The 14,896-nt window shown below is 35.6% G+C and overlaps 1 protein-coding gene across 2 annotated transcripts in view; it reads right to left on the minus strand.

Moving 5' to 3' along the window:
* Positions 1 to 2,193: 2,193 nt before the first annotated feature.
* Positions 2,194 to 14,896, minus strand: part of NDUFS1 (NADH:ubiquinone oxidoreductase core subunit S1) — a 33,184-nt gene continuing 20,481 nt past the window's right edge. For both annotated transcript variants that reach the window (XM_068966951.1, XM_068966952.1), the window contains exons 14-19: positions 11,773 to 11,933; positions 8,321 to 8,475; positions 6,637 to 6,812; positions 5,845 to 5,979; positions 5,671 to 5,743; positions 2,194 to 4,497 (exon numbers count right to left, since the gene is read on the minus strand). In XM_068966951.1, coding sequence (XP_068823052.1) covers positions 4,406 to 4,497; positions 5,671 to 5,743; positions 5,845 to 5,979; positions 6,637 to 6,812; positions 8,321 to 8,475; positions 11,773 to 11,933 — 792 coding nt within the window. In that variant the 3' untranslated portion in view covers positions 2,194 to 4,405. The remainder of the gene's footprint in view (positions 4,498 to 5,670; positions 5,744 to 5,844; positions 5,980 to 6,636; positions 6,813 to 8,320; positions 8,476 to 11,772; positions 11,934 to 14,896) is intronic.

Genomic DNA, 14,896 nt, shown 5'->3' on the forward strand with positions numbered 1-14,896 from the left:
ATACTCTGCAAATGTTAAATAAATGTTGGAGCTGAACTGAAGGCTTTGAGATGTCACTGAACCAGGAGTCAGAGGGCTGGCAAATCACAAAACCTCTCCCTAATTTACCCTTATTCTCCTTGGCCTCCAATTCCATAATTATCAAACACATGTGTAATGCTAGATTTTTTCCTAGTCCTTTCCAGATTTGAAAATACATGTCTAAGGAAATGGCTCAGAAGGTAAACAAATCCGTCTGCAACACGGAAGACCCTGGTTAATCCTTGGGTAGGGAAGATACCCTATAGAAGGAAATGACAACCCACTCCAATATTCTTGCCTGGAGAATCCCTGGACAGAGGGTCCTTGAGGGCTGCAGTCCATGGGGTTGCAAAGAGCCAGACACCACTAAGTGATTAACACTTCACTTTCACTTTCCTTCAAGAAGGAAACTGTTATTCATCTTAAGATCTCTTTACAAACCAATTCAAGTTAAATATTATAATCACTAGTCCTAGACCATGCATTTTACTCTATTTTTCAATGCCCACATATATTTTTCATTTTAAAAATTATACAGATGTCAAAGATTCTGAACGTCAATCACAGTTTGAAGATCAGTTTCAAGTAATTAAATCTTGAATCTTTTGGGTTTCAAAAAGTCTCTATCAAGGATCATTTTTTTCACGAGTACTTGTTTCCAAAAACTGGGTCACTCACAAACCTACGGTCTAGCTATAAGGTAGGATTAGCCTTACAAAATGTCCTAAAAAATTGTCATGCATATCATTTATTTCTGCTTGGACTCTTTCCCAGCCACACTGGGCCTTTGGTAACAGGCGTTTTTAACGATTTTGCTGCTGCTGCTGACCCCACAGACGACAGCCCACCAGGCTCCGCCGTCCCTGGGATTCTCCAGGCAAGAACACTGGAGTGGGTTGCCATTTCCTTCTCCAATGCATGAAAGTGAAAAGTGAAAGTGAAGTTGCTCAGTCGTGTCCGACTCTTCGAGACCCCATGGACTGCAGCCTACCAGGCTCCTCCGCCCATGGGATTTCCCAGGCAAGAGTACAGGAGTGCTAGTGACATTTTAACAGTGGTCATGAATGACGTTAACATTAAAAAAAAAAAAACGAAACAAAACCTTACCTCTTACCACTGCTTTGGTTGCTAAGTTGCCTCAGTTCTTCTCTCCTTGGGAACTTGAATCATGGTGGAGTTAATTTGTTTTGGTAACAATAAAGGTGACAGTTTATATTAGCCAAAGGCTTATGCCAGCAAAAAAATCCTCCTGTCCCCTTTTATGCACATCAATAGCTCTCACACTCCTTCTGCTCCTTTTCTATCAGCATATAGTTTTCCCTCTTCTGATAGCACTGCTTTATCTTTTTGCTTTCAGAGTAATCTCTTTTAAGGGTTAGAATTCAACAGATTCAGTAAGTCTTATTCTAATAAAAATTCCATCAAAATCTGCAGAATTCTGCATAATAAGTTAATCTTCACAACCCTGGTGGACAGTTTGTAGTAGCAATATTCTGTTTACTGGATTGACCTTGGATAAGTCATTCAATTCTCTTCAATTAAATAAATAGTTTTCTTTAGGAAAACAGAAGCTAGAGGTTTTATTAGGCTTGGCTTTCCCTCACACTTGACAGAACTGAGTTTTTCTCTTGGTTCACTTAGAATGGGGACTTTAAGGACTCCCATGGATGGTTAGCTGCAACTTCCTGAAACTCAGCAAAATTTTGAACACACCCTTTCCCTATAATGATGGTTCTCAGTTATTAACCACTACTATATGTCAAGAAATAGCCTAAGAAAGTTTTAGACTTTCTAACTTAATCCTCATTACAACACCGTGAAGTTCAAAGTAGGTACAATCATTAGAATTTTTATCATTTTACAGATGATGAAACAATCTTCCATTTTTCTAAGTAACATTTCCAAAGTTGAACAAGATCTGTCTGACCTGGCAAGAAATGGTGTTTAAAAAACTCAGTAACAAACAATAGTAAATTATTGCATACTGAGTATTATTAATGCTTTTATTAATGTATTCATTATAATATAATTCACAATAAATTTGAGGGGCATTCTGTATAGAGTTAAGGCTTTTAAGATTTTTCCTCTGTATCTATTAATTGCCCACAACATTTTTTGAGGCAAAATGAACAGTAAAAATATCTATAGTTAAACATTCTTGCCTTTAGTCTTTAACTGGGTAAAAATGGGCAAGTTATTTGATATTTCTTGGGTCTTAATACCGATCATTATGGCTTTAACTAGACATAATGTACTTAAAGCTCTGATGACACATATTAGTGGTCCTCTCTAAATGGTACTATTCCAGGGTCTTTCCAGATTGCCATCTTCAACTAAAAGGACTCGGCCTTGATTCTTTGCAGTTTTTTCATTGTTGACTCCCTCATTGCTTACAATCAAAATTCCATCAACAGTGTTATTCTTCTTATCTATATGTATTTTTCTTCTATCTGGATCCATTCTTCAGAAAGTCTTGCAACCATCTTCAATGTTTATGCTCATGATAACCTTAATATGGGCTCTTCCCTGGCGGCTCAGATGATAAAGAATTTGCTTGCAATGTGACAGAATGGAGAAGGAAATGCTACCCACTCCAGTATTCTTGCTTGGAGAATTCCATGGACAAAGGAGCCTGGTGGGCTATACAGTCCATGGGGTAGCAAAGAGACAGACACAACTGAGTGACTAACACTTTCACTTTTCAACCTTAATATTTTGTATTAAGTGACTGATAGGTGCACATGGGACAGACTTTCATATTTACTTTATGCAAAACCAACAACTTTAATGAGTACTACTTAGCCCAGACTAGATATTCTTTATGAAACTAGAAGGCAGCCCTAGGATCCTGGACCATCTTAGTCATATCACCATTTCTCCATCTGAATGCAACATTCCCTCACCAAGAATCCTATGAAGTATATACTCATTCACTGAAGAGTACTGTGTAAAATAAAAAACCGAAAGTGTCTGCCCCGTGAGTTCAGCAACAGGCTAAGGAGTAAAGAAGGTAGAGAGAGATAAGGAGTTTGTATTAAATTCAAAGTCTTTTAGGAAGAAGTTATATTTCAGGCAACTGAGAATTTAAAACAAAGTACACAACTTTATGACTGAAATGAATAAAATAATTCTGAAAAAGCTGTTATGGGTGACAAATTCTGAGCAATTTTTGAAGATGACAATCTATATTTTAAAAATTTTACCTCTTATATCAGTAAAATTGCAACCTATAGTTGGGCTAATAAATCTCTGGTGAAAGCAAAAAGAAATAAAGATTATAAAACAAATGATTCTGAACATAAGATTTCAAAAAAAGTTAATACAGCATTAGATCATCTCCTAGATTAATTGTAAGTTTTTTACTTTTTTTTGGACAATTGAAAATTACGAAAGCTGTTAATTTTGTCTTTTATTACTGGAGTAATTTAGTTGACTTAAATACTACAGATGGTGTTAATATAATAAATATGGAACATCAATGAGAACCTAAATTATATTTCTTGAAACCTCATTCATTCCAAGGGATGTGTGTGCAATCTATTATACAAAGAAAAAAATCACATAAATCACCATGACATTATATTGTATAAACAGATGTAAGAAAAAACAGAAAAATGTGTTATCCATTAAGCTTCTCAATACTAATTCTTAGAGGTAACAACCTACGGAATTTGTATTAATGAGAGGAAATTATGTCCAACACTTAAGGACAATGGGCTTTGAATTTGAAGCCAGAGAACCAGGTTTGATTCTATGACTTTTTTTGCTGTGGACTCAGGCAAACTATCCAGTATCTCTGGGCTTCAGTTTCTTCACCTGTAATATGAGATAATACTGTCTCACACGGATGTAACAAGGACAAAACAAGATGATGCAGGTAAAACCAGAGTGCTTAGTATACAGAAAATCCTGAATAATCATTAAGCTATTATTATTAGAGTTGTTCAAGATACATACCTGATATATGATTATATTATATGTATTTTTTCTATTTACCCAGTTTGATAGAATACGTAAATCTTTTCTTTAGCACTAGAACAGGAGCAATGGAAGCTATTCTTATTTTATCCACTTTACAAGCATAAGTGATCAATGAAGATTAAAAAATTCATATTTTAAGGACTTTCTTTTTTATGTCACAAAGATTATCAGTGCTTTTACATGAAAAGTCCTCTATATAATGTTTATTAAACTATTTAACATTTACATTCAACACATTAGTTGTTTTGAAACCTCAAAGTTCTCTGATAATTGCAATATAATTTTCAAATAAAGCATGGTACAACCTTAAATATTACATCAAGATTATTTTTTAAAGAGATACACCTTCCAGAGATCGTGCCAACATAACTGTCCATTAACTAGCTGGGCCTTAGTAGATGTTTCAGCATATGGATGGTTCCTCTACTGCGTGGGCACCTTCTGTAACAGCTTTGATACATTTAGCCATTGTCTGTGAGGCTCTGCTAATTGAATCTGAAAGATATCAAGAAAATGTGCATTTTGATAATATAACTTCAACAGAGGCACACAGTAAAACTTTCCTATTGCGCATATTCAGGAACAACAAACAACAAAAGGACTAAAAGTCTATGTAACAATATGTAAATATTGTAAAAATCAACTTATAACTTCAGAATATAAGCCCCATAACAGCTAAATGGTTTTAATAAGTACTCATAGGAATGATTAAATAATTATATATAGCCATACAAAGGGCCAGTATGCAATCATTAAGAATATTATAGAAAAGTGTTGAATTAACAACAAAAAAAGAATATGTATATATACTGTTATTGAAAAAAAGGTTACAGAACAGTGTACTAAAAGCCATAAATCATACACTTTATGGGTGAATTTTATGGTATGTGAATTATATTTTGATAAAGCCATACAAACCCTCCCTCCCAGAGTAAATGAATAATCTCATTTATATTTAAATAAATACATGTGTATATCCCTGGCTGATTGGCCAAAATGTTAAACATAAATATAGTTATTTCTGGGATGGTAGTGTTTTTCTGTTGTTATGGTGGCCTTAGGTAAGTATTCTACAATGAACATAACTTTTACAATATAACTAAAAATCCTATTAAAACAATCTTGGATACAAACTGTACCAAAAACTTAAAAATATCTATCTGCTTTTAGACAGAAAATTGTTTTAAAATGTCTATCAACTACCTCGTAACCTAGAGACCTACATGTTCTAGAATGTATTATAAAATCTATAGGTTAGTCTGCATTCCTTAAGAATATTCTTAATTTATATCAGAAGCACCATTTAACATGGTTCACATTTTAGTGTTTTGATTCTTCTACTGTAATTCTCAGAAAAAACCTTCAGTTTTTTGTCACTCAGAAAATTATCCCCATATTGCTGTATAGTAATTCTATATATAATAGTAAAAGTTTATATTTAAAATCTGCTAATTCTTACTGGATTTTCAAACTCTACTTACATTTCAGAAAGAAAAGAAATTAGAGTAAAATCAGAATATATAGTTATATTAGTTTGATATTTGAAAAATCTTGTGAGAGTAGACATATCAAATATTACCACCAGCAGGTGAGAATCATAACACTAAATTAGGTGATGATATTCCTTCCCACCTTCCATTCACGGCAGTCATGCTAACAACTGCATACCTGTCATGTAGAAGTCTTTTATTGTTAGCTGAGGTGGAACAAGTGGATCAGCAAGAAGCTGCTGGTTCACTAGCTGCAAAAACAGGAATAAGAGATCAGTAATAGTATTGAAAACTAGTACTGCTACACCAGAGGATACGTTATTATGAAAACTGCAAAGAGACAAGTTTTTACCTTGGAAAGCTCACTTGCTTGCTGGAAATAATTAGCTCCTTCAACATCATCATATCGAACAAGATTAGGGGAGACTTCTTCCAGTCTGTTTCTCACTTGATCCAGAGTATCATATGGAAGAGTCATACCTGCAATCTATAATGTAACAGGTTCCAAAGCATTAATACTTATAAATTTCAAATAATACATCATTGGAACTATGGTAAAATAAGGCAGTACTAGTATGAAAAATATACTGGTGTCCATTTGCATGTATATTAAGCAAGTGGCTAAGTGGGAAATATTAGAATATTCTTCTAATTCATAAGTAGCTGTCAACACATTAGTAATTTATTTTTAGAAAACAGAATGATTATGAAATAAATGCTTTGCTAAATCTGAATATTTCAGCTAACTTGTCATTGCTCATAGACAACTATATTATTACTTTAAATCTCATATGATGCTTCTTTTTATAATAAGAGTTGACTCTTTTTAGGCAAAAGACAAGTCAAAAATAAAAAACACCAGTTTCACATTCCCATTTTCTTTCTCGCCAAGTCACACAGCTTGTGGGATCTCAGTTCTCTGACCAGGGATTAAACCAGTGCCTTCGGCAGTGGAAACGCAGAGTCCTAACCACTGGACCACCAGGGAATTCCCCAAGCCCCTGTTTGGGGTTTCTCATGTTTCCCCCCCAGACTGTTTAAATCATCTCTGCATTTCAGACCTGCATCCCCCTTGACTCTGGAAATCATTCTGACAAGCTAACATGTCAAACATCCTACTAGCAGCATCACTAAGGACAAATACCTCAGAAAGGGCTCTTATAATTTTCCAGTCTTCTCTTGCCAAGCCGGGAGGCGTCACTGCTACTTTTGTCTGCTGAGCTCGGCCCTCGGTATTGACATAAGTAGCAGACTTCTCTGTGTAAGCAGCGCCAGGGAGAATAACATCAGCTATAGGAGCTCCCACGTCGCCATGATGTCCTGTGAAAAAGATAGAAAATGGCAAGCCACATTTTAGCACAAAACTGATTACGTATTAAACACAGTAGATATCCTTTTAAATTTTCATTTTTATAAGTGTTAAAATTCCATTTTATGAAGTGTTTAAAAATTTATTGTTAAAAAATTAAAACAATACTATATTGAGTATATGGAATAAAAATTAAAGCCCAGTGGGTCCACAGTTAAACTCCCTTCTCCAAAAAAAGGTACTGTTAAAGCCTTTGGTATGTATCTTACCAGATCAATTTTTGCAAATACACAAACACATAATACCATACAGATACATCTAATGGGCAGCTAGGTATATTATCTCACTTGATGGTTACAAAGTGGAGATGCTCAGACGTCTGCTAGCGAGATTTGGTAAAGTAAACTGAAATGGTGCAGGAACAAGAAGTGTGTGACAGGGGCATGACAGGAATAATACTAAAAAGAGCATGAAGAGAAGATTACAGAAAACAGTATGCTAAAGACTGTCACTCATTAACTAAACTGTTGGAAGAAAAGAGGAACTTTGGTTAAGTGAAAGGAAGCTATAGAACAATACATAAACTTTGATCTCATTTACGTACTTTTGTATACGTATAAAAAGATGTATGAAGCATACATATCTAAAATATCATCAATGATTATCCCTGGATAGAACTAGGACAGGATTTTAGTTTATCAAACAAAATATTACGTAATGCTTTTATGTGGCATGGCAATAAAAAGCCTATTACAAATTAGTGTTGTTTCTGTATAAAACAAGGTTTCCCTGGTAGCTCAGCTGGTAAAGAATCCACCTGCTATGCAGGACACCCCAGTTCGATTCCTGGGTTGGAAAGACCCTCTGCAGAAGGGATAGACTACCCACTCCAGTATTCTTGGGCTCCTCTGGTGGTTTAGGCGGTAAAGAATCCGCCTGCAATGCAGGAGGCCTGGGCTTGATCCCGGGGTTGGGAAGATCCCCTGGAGGAGGGCACGGCAACCCACTACAGTACTCTTGTCTGGAGAATCTCCATGAAGAGGAGCCTGGTGGGCTACAGTCCATGGGGTTGCAAAGAGTTGGACACGAATGAGCATGCACGCACACAAAGTGCAAAATTTAACAAAGGACTCATGATTTTTTAATTTTTATAGTTTATATAAAAGTGCTAGCCCTTTAATATAGAATCACACTAAATATTCTTTGAAAAACTGAATTTAATGCTATATAATATTTCATAATCTAAATTACTGTTACTGGGGGCATTAGGTTTCTTCCAATTCTTTGTAATTAAATAATGTAAGGTGATGATTCTTAATAGCAATAGCAACTATATAACTAATAAAGCCTATTTTAAAAAATAAAAAATCTATAAAAATACATATTGTTTTGAAACTGGTGACCGTATAGGGAAATTCTCAAATGGAAAATATCATTACACTAAATATACTGCCATGCAGTTTCTAATATACAAAATGTACTATTCTCTTCTGTTTCTAATGTCACAGATGCTACTAACCTTGATAAACAATGAAACAATCCTTTGGCAAATCCTGTCGAGTGACACAACCTCCATCTGCTCCCAGGAGAAACAGCATTTTAGGAGGATTCTTCTGAATTGCTTCCACCCCAGGCTTATAGCCAAGATCCAAAGCAGCTACTTGGCTTGCAATCCTGTAAAACAATTATGGGATTTCAGCATACTTGCTGTTTTCATTATAAAAAATTGAATGTGATTCTTGAATAATACCAAGTCTTTTTTTTCTGTTCGATGCTGTCAAAGATCTTCCCTCATTTTTTTTACCCATGTGAAATAAATGTCAAAATCAGAAAAAGCAGTCTTTCACTGTTTTAAGCATGCCAAACAAAGAAATAAGATGTTGAGGACACTGTTTCTTCATGACATGATACTTAATGGAATAATTCGGGAAACTATGCCAACCGCAATTGTCTTAAGTTGATTTTTATTCAATATAGCAAGATTTGATGAGTCAAAGACAGTCATTAGAGAAAAATTAGAAGACTCTGAAAACCTAAAAGGAAAAATTAGACACCACTCATAAACCTGTAATTCAGAGAAAACTATAATTAGTACACTGGTGTATGTCCTTATGGAAGTTTTTCAATGAATATATATTGTTACACAAGCAGATAAAAATCTTTTAAAGAAGTTTCAAGTAACTATACTTTGAACATTTGGGAGTTTTTGCTCTAGTTAGGTATTATCAATTTTCTTTATAGAAACAGTAGCCATTTTGAGAAGCTACTATGAATAAAGCTAGCTAATCTTTACCTGTTAAGGGAGGAGGGCAGATCAAACAAACTCCCACTAGATGCTGCTTGCTCTGTAAAACTCTCTAATAGGACATCAAAAGAATACTTGGAGAATATTTAACAAAAGAAGCGTTAAGATTTATATGATGAAAATTACAAAACTCCAAAGGAAATTAAAGACCATAACAAATGGAAAGACATCCTATGTTCATGGATTGGAAGACTTAATGTTGTGAAGATGGCATTACTCCCCAAACTGATTTATAGATTTAATGCAATCCCTATCAAAACTGACAGCTGAGTCCTCTGCAGAAACTGACAAGCTGATCCTAAAAGTCACATGGAATGCAAAGTGAAAGTGAAGTAAAAGTCACTCAGTCATGTTCGACTCTTTGCAACCCCATGGACTATACATTTCATGGAATTCTCCAGACTAGGATACTGGAGTGGGTAGCCTTTCCCTTCTCCAGGGGATCTTCCCAACTCAGGGATCAAACCCAGGTCTCCCGCATTGCAAACACATTCTTTACCAGCTGAGCCACAAAGGAAGTCCAATGCAATGCAACGGAATGCAAAGGACCCTGAAAAACCAAGTCTATCTTAAAAATGAACAAAGTCAGAAAACTCAGACTTCCTAAATTCAATTTCAAAACTTAGCTCCTCTTGTCTCTCCACCTATACCGTATTTTTTTTTTTTAAAAACATCTGTCATTCTGAGCCTTGATGTCTCACAAAGATCTGAGCAGAGACTCACACTAACTCATGACAGAGCCCACCTCATCTTGGAAAACAAAGTGGGTAACGTAAGTTTGCCTCTGAGAGAATGATGAGTAAAAAAAAGAAACTACAGGCTGATTAAAAGATTCTTCAAGAATGAGAAATTATGCTTTACTATGAAATAAACTTACTGTAAGAAATTTTAAAAAGGTTTATAAATACTCTTCATGTTCTCAACAAGCATTAATCAGAAGGTATGTCTTAACAAACTGCATTGAAACAAGCTGTTCTCATGAAAATGAAATGTTATGTAAGAATGAAATGAAATTAAAAAACAAGTCTAGTCAATAAAAAAATTACGATGGCATTAGTGCTCTCCATAATCAAAGCTCACAAATGACAGAAGATAAATAAGAAATTCTCCCTAAACACAGGAAAAAAGTGAGAAAAATTATGAGTGAGAAGAGACAAAAGTCTGAAGGGCCAACCAGTGCATAATAGATAGAAGCTTCTGCATGAGAGCAAACAACAATGTAAAAGTAGACAAACTGGCTTTTTCTGAACTTACACGAAAAAAAAACTTTCAATTTGAAAATGGAGAGTTCTATGATACTCCCAGGCAAAGGTGATGTCAAACAAGTGTCACTTAGTTATATCCCAGTATAATTTTTTTTTTTTCTGGCCAGGCTGTACTGCGGAGCATATGGGATCAGATTTCCTGACAAAGGATTGAACCTGTGTTCCCTGCACTGGAAGCATGGAGTCATAACCACTGGATCGCCAGGAATCCAAACGGTGGGCAGGCAGACAAGAACACATACATACATAAAACCAGGTTATCAGAGACAAAAACCCACACAAAAAAACAGATGAGATGAGATCCTCTCTAAAATGTGAAAGGGTGAAAAAAATACTGAGCATTAAAGGAAAAAAATCTGTGATTTATGTATTTAGCCAAGTGGTCCTCAGTGAAAAGGAACCATAAAGACATTGTTAGACATGCAGAAATTTTTCTTAAAAAGTTATTATGTTATTGTTTTTCAGACAAAAACAGAAACGAAAAATATTAATCAAGACATATGTTCAAAAGTGAATTGAATTCTAAAAACTGTGGCTAGAAAGGATCTGAAGGTGATCAATGCAAATAAACTATTTAAAAAACAGAAGTTTTAAAAAAATGTTTACATGATGACCTACGATGCCAAATTAATCTATTAAGAGGGGAAATGTAACACTGAAATGAATGTTTAAGAATGCATTTGAATACTTTTAAAATAAAAAAATTTGCTTATCATGGAGTGTGTATTTTACTGTTGTTTAGTTGCCCAGTCATGTGCAACTCTTTGTGACCCCATAGATTCTCCAGGCAAAAATACTGGAGTGCAATGCCATTTCCTTTCTCTGGGGGGGTCTTCCCAACCCAGAGATCGAACCTGCACCTCCTGTTTGCATCTCCTGCATTGCAGGCGGATTCTTTACTACTGAGCAACTGGAGTGTTTACCCTCAATCTTTAAACAAATCTGAAGATTCAAAAAGTAACACTTAAGGTAGAAAGAATTGTGTAAAATGGGAAACTCGTTCACTAATGCAAAACTGGTACAATCTTCCTAAAATAAGTTGGAAATATGCATTAAAAACCTCAAAAATGTTCATCCTGTTCACTGTAATAGTTCTACTTTCAGAACAATTCTACTTTATAAAGAATTTATAATCACAGGAGGAAATTCTTATTTCAATTTTTGAACCCAGTATATTAACATGATACAAATTTTCAAGATTTTTTTCCAGCACTTACCACAATTTGGATATTTTAAATATTATTTATTATCTTGGGTTCTTCTCACACAAAATAAAAGTTGCTATTTCACATCTGCTACTGAGATGTCACTAAATATTAATTTGTTTTAAAAATAAATGTGACAGTGTACAGAAACACATATACACACAATTACAGATTACAAAACAACTATTCAACTTACCTATGAAGGATATTCATAACTTTCCAATCACCAGTAACACCACTACTTGTCCGAATCTTTTGAGCAATATTGGAAACAGCTGCAAGAATTGCTGCACCATCATTTCTCTGGAGTGCAGAACTGCCTAAAACCACCATTGGTTTTTTAGCTTCCTGTAGGACCTATTTTTAAAAAGAACTTTGAATTAAAAAAAAAAAATTAGAAGTAACTAAATCTAACCAAATTTGTATCTACAATATGCTGTCCCAAGCTTTAGTTCTAAGATGAACATCATGATTTGCTAGTCAACCTATGGATATACATAAAAACCGTATTTACTCATAAACCTCTTACCAGTGCTACTGTGAAATAGCTAAATAAGTATTAGATAAAATAGTTTCAATAAGGAAGCACTGGGAATAAAACTTTCTCCAAGGCAGGCTTCAGCAATACGTGAACCATGAACTTCCTGATGTTCAAGCTGGTTTTAGAAAAGGCAGAGGAACCAGAGATCAAATTGCCAACATCTGCTGCGTCATCGAAAAAGCAAGAGAGTTCCAGAAAAACATCTATTTCTGCTTTCTTGACTATGCCAAAGCCTTTGACTGTATGGATCACAATAAATTGTGGAAAATTCTGGAAGAGATGGGAATACCAGACCATCTGACCTGCCTCTTGAGAAACCTATAAGCAGGTCAGGAAGCAACAGTTAGAACTGGACATGGAACAACAGACTGGTTCCAAATCGGGAAAAGGAGTACATCAAGGCTGTATATTGTCACCCTGCTTATTTAACTTCTATGCAGAGTACATCATGAGAAACGCTGGGCTGGAAGAAGCACAAGCTGGAATCAAGATTGCGGGGAGAAATATCAATAACCTTAGATATGCAGATGACACCACCCTTATGGCAGAAAGTGAAGAGGAACTTTTAAAGCCACTTGTTGAAAGTGAAAGAGGAGAGTGAAAAAGTTGGCTTAAAGCTCAACATTCAGAAAACTAAGATCATGGCATTTGGCCCCATCATTTCGTGGGAAATAGATGGGGAAACAGTGGAAACAGAGTCAGACTTTATTTTTTTGGGCTCCAAAATCACTGCAGATGGTGACTGCAGCCATGAAATTAAAAGACGCTTACTCCTTGGAAGAAAAGTTATGAGCAACCTAGATAGCATATTCAAAAGCAGAGACATTACTTTGCTGACTAAGGTCCGTCTAGTCAAGGCTATGGTTTTTCCTGTCGTCATGTATGGATGTGAGAGTTGGACTGTGAAGAAAGCTGAGTGCCGAAGAATTGATGCTTTTGAACTGTGGTGTTGGAGAAGACTCTTGAGAGTCCCTTGGACTGCAAGGAGATCCAACCAGTCCATTCTGAAGGAGATCAGCCCTGGGATTTCTTTGGAGGGAATGATGCTAAAGCTGAAACTCCAGTACTTTGGCCACCTCATGTGAAGTGTTGACTCACTAGAAAACACTCTGATGCTGGGAGGGATTGGGGGCAGGAGGAGAAGGGGACAACAGAGGATGAGATGGCTGGATGGCATCACTGACTCGATGAACAGGGAAGTTGGTGATGGACAGGGAAGTCTGGCATGCTGCGATTCATGGGGTCGCAAAGAGTCGGACACAACTGAGCGACTGAACTGAACTGAACTGGGAATAAAAGCCTAAACCAAACATCCTTTAGTCAGAATGACTATGGATAGGTCCCAGAAAAAAATGGAGATATATGCACAGAGGTTCAGATGATGCAACGTTTAATAAGAGAAATCAAGCTGAAGTACCATGTCTACCGTCTTCCATCTACTTTCTATGTTCCAGACAGGGAGGAAAAGGTAGGGAAAGCAACGGACATAGATCACAATGCAGAATATTTTAAGGGCTTTGTTCTAAACCACAGTAACTACCTGAATATTAGAAACTGAGAAGGAATGCATCCCAAGTGCAAAAGAAACTGCAGATATGGTGGAGGACAGAAAAATTAGAAGTAAAGCTGTAGACTGTTACAGTTCATTCTTCTGCCCATCCATTCTTTGATAAAGGGCTGGTCCCAATCAATGAATCAGCATGAAAATCATTTCTACATACTACAAAGAAGAGGACATTCATCTTAAGAGGAGTTTCCCAAGGAAATGTGAAGAGTTTTCAATAGCCTTAAAAAAATGAGAAACAGTTTTCAACAGCCTCTAAGAAAATGAAATATTTTTAAAAAGAGCTCAGAGAAGTTACATGATAGATAATATCACAGAGGATTTTCATCAGAAAGTTCAAGAACTAAAAGATAAACAAAGCAGAGATGAACATCATTCCAGAAATGACAAAAAACAAAATTTAACATGACTTGTAAATACAGGAGCAAGAAGTATACAGGAAATTATATAAAATTGAAAAACAACAGAGGAATAAAGAAATAAGTGACAGAAAAGATAGAAAAAGGGATTCAATATCTGCATTAAGAGTTCTTAACAAACAGAACAGAAGTAACTAATGAAAAATACATCTAAATCTATTATAAAAGAAAACTTTCCTGAAGAACACTCATCTCCTTCTGGGGAATGGGGAAGGGAACTATAGAGAAGAGAGGGCTTCTTCTCAATAAAATTTTTAAAAAATATTTTCTATGCTAGTAATAATAAAGATGTTATTCAAAACTGACAACAAAGGAGTTGGGTTTGGCTGCTTTGTCCCCTCACACTTGACTTCTTCATGCCTACACCTGGAGGTGTAAGTGAAGCAAGCACCTTGACATCATGAGAAGAGGCTCACACACGAACACGTGTGAGTGAACTAGTACACTGAGGACAGCAAGCAGGAAGGCAGGCTCCTGCCTTGATTAGATCCGTGGACAGCTGCACAATAGGTCAAACTGCCTACCTTCAGAATCGCTGTTACGTGAGAAACAGAAAACTTTTTCATATTTTTTTAAAATAATCACTAGCCTGCACACCACATACAAGCACACATGCAACTCCTAAAATAAAGAGGACCTTGAATATTCAAACTGAAGGAGGCTGCATATCCCATTAAAAAAAAAAAGAAAAAAGGGTATGGAACCGCCATTATTAAGATATATTCTAGTGAAGTCACTAAATTTCAAAGATAAAAAATCAAGTATGAAATAGCAACAAAAATGTATCTAGACAACA

The sequence above is a fragment of the Capricornis sumatraensis genome, chromosome 3 (genome assembly GCF_032405125.1).
Source record: "Capricornis sumatraensis isolate serow.1 chromosome 3, serow.2, whole genome shotgun sequence".
NCBI lineage: Eukaryota > Metazoa > Chordata > Mammalia > Artiodactyla > Bovidae > Capricornis > Capricornis sumatraensis.